This window comes from Hordeum vulgare, chromosome 3H, assembly GCF_904849725.1.
Source record: "Hordeum vulgare subsp. vulgare chromosome 3H, MorexV3_pseudomolecules_assembly, whole genome shotgun sequence".
NCBI lineage: Eukaryota > Viridiplantae > Streptophyta > Magnoliopsida > Poales > Poaceae > Hordeum > Hordeum vulgare.
Genome location: NC_058520.1, coordinates 159,140,195 through 159,145,066, shown reverse-complemented (window position 1 = coordinate 159,145,066; position 4,872 = coordinate 159,140,195). Strand labels below are relative to the sequence as shown.

General features: G+C 48.8%; 1 protein-coding gene across 1 annotated transcript; it reads left to right on the top strand.

Moving 5' to 3' along the window:
• Positions 1-714: 714 nt before the first annotated feature.
• LOC123443353 (ERI1 exoribonuclease 2-like) lies at positions 715-2,127 on the top strand. Its single transcript, XM_045119692.1, has one exon. The coding sequence runs from the start codon at positions 967-969 to the stop codon at positions 1,930-1,932; it is 966 nt and encodes a 321-aa protein (XP_044975627.1). The 5' UTR covers positions 715-966; the 3' UTR covers positions 1,933-2,127.
• Positions 2,128-4,872: the final 2,745 nt, after the last annotated feature.

The window sequence follows — 4,872 nt, the reverse complement described above, 5'->3', positions numbered from 1 at the left end:
GGCAGGGGAGCGCGTGGTAGGCCACAAGCTTGTTTGCCGCGGCCTCCCCCTGGCCGCGGCAACAGGGCTTGTGGGCCCCCTCTGGGCCCACTTGCTTGGCCGTCAAGCCTCCCGATCTTCTTCCGTTCTGGAAAAATTCATTTCGGGGACTTTATTCCGTTTGGACTCCATTCCAAAATCAGATCTGAAAAGAGTCAAAAACATAGAAAAAACAGGAACTGACACTTGACACTGAGTTAATAAGTTAGTCACAAAAAAGATATAAAAGGTAAACAAAACATCCAAAGTTGACAAGATAACAGCGTGAGACCATTAAAAATTATAGATACGTTTGAGACGTATCAAGCCTCACATAAGCAACTGTGGATGCATAGATCGACGATGCATGGTCAGCGAGACACAACTGGCTACCGGGATGGCTCCCACAACAAGCCACCTCGGGACGGGCGACCAGTAGTCGACCTCATCCCACACTTATGGGTATAGTGAAAATAAATGTACCACTAAAAATGTGATGACAGATTCAAACGAGCCTTCTGTTATAATCATCGGTTTTCTTTCCTGTCCATTATAGTTTTTTTTTATATCACAAACTTCGCTTTCGAATATAAGCCTGATAAGAGATTTTTAATAAGGATTATATATATTCACACACTTTGTTTCATATGTAGTTTATTTGAACATTTAGAATGATTTATAATTTAGAACTGATGGAGTAGATTACAAATAGCGTCAACCACGTCAAAAAAAATCTCCCAAAAAAGACCATGTCAAAAAGAAAAACGCGCCAACTGTTTTCCGGAAAGCATCGGATTAGATTAGAAATACCGGCTGGATCGAACTACGGCATCCAGTTGTGCCCTAGTTTTCGATCCCAAATTCCCCGATCTCTGCTGCCCTAGTTTTCGATCCCAAATTTCCCCGATCTCGACTCTCGATCTGTAGTTCGCGCGCACTCCGGCGAACATGGCAGCGATCATGGCGGCGCGCGGGCAGGGTCTGGAGCAAGATTTCGATTTCTTCGTGGTGGTCGACTTTGAGGCGACGTGCGTGAAAGACGCGCGGATCTACCCGCAGGAAATCATTGAGTTCCCCGCCGTGCTCGTCGACGGCGCCAGCGGCCGCATCGAGTCCTCGTTTCGCAGGTACGTTCGTCCTAAACACCACCCTGTACTGACCCAGTTTTGCAGGAAACTCACCGGCATCCGGCAGGAGGATGTCGACGGCGGCGTGGATCTCGGCGAGGCACTCTGGCTGCACGACGCTTGGCTGAAGGCGGCGACGGCGGGGGCAGGGAGCAGCAGGAGGGTCCAATTGGCCGTCGTGACCTGGGGTGACTGGGATTGCCGGACCATGCTCGAGTTCGAGTGCCGCTTCAAGGGCATCGAGAAGCCCTCCTACTTTGATCGCTGGATCAACCTGAGGGTCCCCTTCCAGGCGGCGCTCGGCGGCGGAGGGCGGGTGAACCTGGAGGAGGCGGTCCGGGCGGCGGGGCTGGACTGGGAGGGTCGCCTGCACTGCGGGCTGGACGATGCGCTCAACACGGCGCGGCTGCTTGCTGAGATCATGCGGCGAGGGGTGAAGATGACCATCACCGGATCGCTGGCGCCGCCGGCGCCGATCCAGCAGAAGCAGCAGCCTCGCAGAAGCCCGTGCGGCGGCTCACCTGCACTGGCGCCGCCGCCGATCCAGCAGCAGCCGCCTCGCACAGGCCCTTGCGGTGGCTCGTTTCCGCTGCTGCCGGCGCCTATCCAGCAGAAGCAGCAGCAGCCGCCGCAGACTCCGGCCATGGGAGTCTGGATACGGCAACTGGACGCCGGCCATGGGAGTCTGGATACGGCAACTGGTCGCCTGCACTGCGGGGTGGCAGGACCGATGCAATCTGGATACGGCAACTGGACGCCGGCCATGGGAGTCCTCTGGACCAACTGAAGAATGAGACTGTGATTCAGAAATCAGTGTCGCTCAGCTGCTAGTGTTAATCGTCCCTAGCCATCAGAATTCAGTGTCGTTCTAGCCTAGTCTAGGTGTGAATATAGTCTTTGAAAACCAACTTGACCAATGGGGCTATTCTTGATTTAATCGGTGTCTGAATTAGTATTACCAATAGAAATTTCGTTTTACTTGTGTTCCTTCTCTGTGAACTTCTTCAGCATCGAACGCAAAATCGTCGGAGGATGCATCCAGCACAACCAGAAAAAAACTGCCAACTTTGGATTTATGAAATAAGAGCACAAACGCCTCATCATATTGGGAAAAATAACCTTATATGTAAAATAATTTCCTTCAACACAAATGCCTCATCATATTTGATGCTGAAACCCCAGGTTTAATATCATCAATAAAAGATTTGTTTAGTTATGTTCCTTGTCACCAAATTTCTTCAGTATTAATCAACTTGTTATTAAAATTTATTAATAGCTAATGAAAGATAAATGGATGTGTTCAACAAAAAAGAAAGATAAATGGCAGCGATGTGAAAAAGCAGATCATATCGGTCACCTTGTATAACAAAATTAAAAATAAGCGTCAAGTAGTAGATTCCTAAGACAACAGGAAATTCCACTCACACACGCGTTAGGATTGAGGCGATTTGGGGGTGATTCGGGGGCGAATCTCAGATCCCCGGCGCCCTCAGGGCATGGCCCCCATAGGCGTGATGCGCGCTGGCCGCTAGGAGCCCCTGGGAGCGGATATATATCTGGGATTGCACAAGGTTTTGCAATCTCTCTCTGTTCCCCCACCTCCCCCTGCTCTCTCTCTCACGCCGTCCTCGGTGCACCGGAGGTTTCCTGTCCGGTCGCTGTTCGGCGTGACTACTGGGCAATCCTCGCATTGCTGCCCACCCTTGACCGCGTATCGTCTGGGACATGCCGACACGCCCCATGGCAGGATCGATCGAGGGAATGGGGAATAATCGGGAGACGGCCGTCCAACCGGCCCCGTGCAGTGGTGATGCCCCGTCGGGGTCGCGGCCCTCTTGCTCGGGGAAGACGACCGTGGCCTTTGAGGCAATGCGGGATACGGGTGGCCCAAGCTCTAGTGCACCTGTAGAAGATCTGATGGGGCGTTTGTGACTGAGGGCAGTCGAGGCGCAACCTATGTTGCTGGATGAAGACGACGCAAATCTGGTGGATCCTGAGCGTGCGTTAGTGGGGAAGGTACTCTCCCCAGCTGTTCTTCACATCCAGACAATATCTTCGGCGATGAGACCATTTGGGGCAACCCGAAAGGGCTGTTATTCCACCCAGCAGAGGACAATTTGTTCGTTGCAAAATTTGGTAAACGGATTGCAGACTTGTTATTAAAATTTATTAATAGCTAATGAAAGATAAATGGATGTGTTCAACAAAAAAGTTTTTTTTTCTGAAATGCGCAGGTTTTTGGAAGGTTTGAGCTTTTTAAAAAACCTCAATTATTTTTAAAAAACAAGAAGCACGGAAATAAGAAATAAAAAATAAAGTGTGTCCCGCCCCATACATGGGCGGCTCTAGGCGTGAGTAAGCAGGTCAAAAACTCCGTGGATTACACTACAACCACATGATTGAGTATAAAACGGTCGTTGGATGAGTGGACACCTGTAACAAAAAAGTCAACCACTACTAGGAAAAAGGACTAGCAGTAGTGTAGGATTTCCCGCATCCGCGCTACTGCTACGACACTCCAGCTAACTTTTATGAACCGCGCTATTACTAATGTTGCTTTTAGAACCTGCGCTACCATTATTAGTTTCAAAAACAAAAAAATCTCGATCTCGTGCGTGTTGTCAATAGTGTCAATGGTTTGATCCAGCGACAACGGGTGTCACCGGAGGTGGGGATAGGTAGCAGCAGACCAGATTGGCGACGACTGTTGGAGAGGGACCAGATCACTAGTAGAAAAAGACCCATTTGTCCCCGTTCTAGAGGCCCATTAGCCCCGGTTCTTGAACCAGGACTAAAGGGTCGGGACTATAGGCCCAAACCTTTCGTCCCGGTTGGCTTATGAACCGGGCCGAAAGGAGCTCCACGTGGCCGCTACGGGGAGCCCAGGCAGGAGGAACTTTAGTCCCAGTTGGTCACACTAACCGGGACCAAATTGCATCCACGCGTCAGCATCTCGCCGGACCTGGGTTTTTTGTTTTTTGTTTTGGATGTGTGTCTGTGGGGGGGGGGGGGGGGGGGGGGGGTTGGGGTTTTTTGGAGGGTTAATTTAGTGGTTTCATATTGTGTTAGCTAGCTAATAGAGAGAAGTGGCCTCTCTTTCTCCGTGCTTGGTCGACGCTAGCTACTATACATATAGAAGGAACTTGACGCTAGCTAATAAGAAAATGAAGGAAACCATTTACAATCTCTAACATATATATACAATACAACATCTTCTACAATCCCTAAGATCATCTAATTAAGATCCAATCACAAATCCACATGGTATTCTCCGTCTTTAGGTATGACGTGGTCAAGAACGAATCCAGCCAATTCCTTTTGAATTGCTCGTATGCGATCATATGGTAGGAGTTGATCCTCCATCTCGCAAATCTAATTTAAAGAAGGGGGTCAATACATGCATATATATGAATAAAACTCAACACAATTGATGTTAATATATAAAGTAAAATTGTGAATATTATTTATGTACTTTAAATAGTTCCTTAGAGAAGCCCCGCTCAGATGTCGAGTGGCGAATGAACTCGCATACGTAGTATCCACATAAAACAGCCCCTTCTTTCTGGTACATATACTTTACGAGAATAGAGTTCAATCAATCTGATAAGCAAGCATGGTAATGATATATTTGAATCAATTAGATATGCGCGGAACTAGCTAGTACTTACGTTGGGGTGTGTAAATCACAACTCTTTGTTTAGACCGGGAACCTTATTGGCGAACTTCT

Bases quoted from the DNA above. Each gene is read 5' to 3' on its own strand.
- LOC123443353 (XM_045119692.1), top strand. From the start codon at position 967: ATGGCAGCGATCATGGCGGCGCGCGGGCAGGGTCTGGAGCAAGATTTC.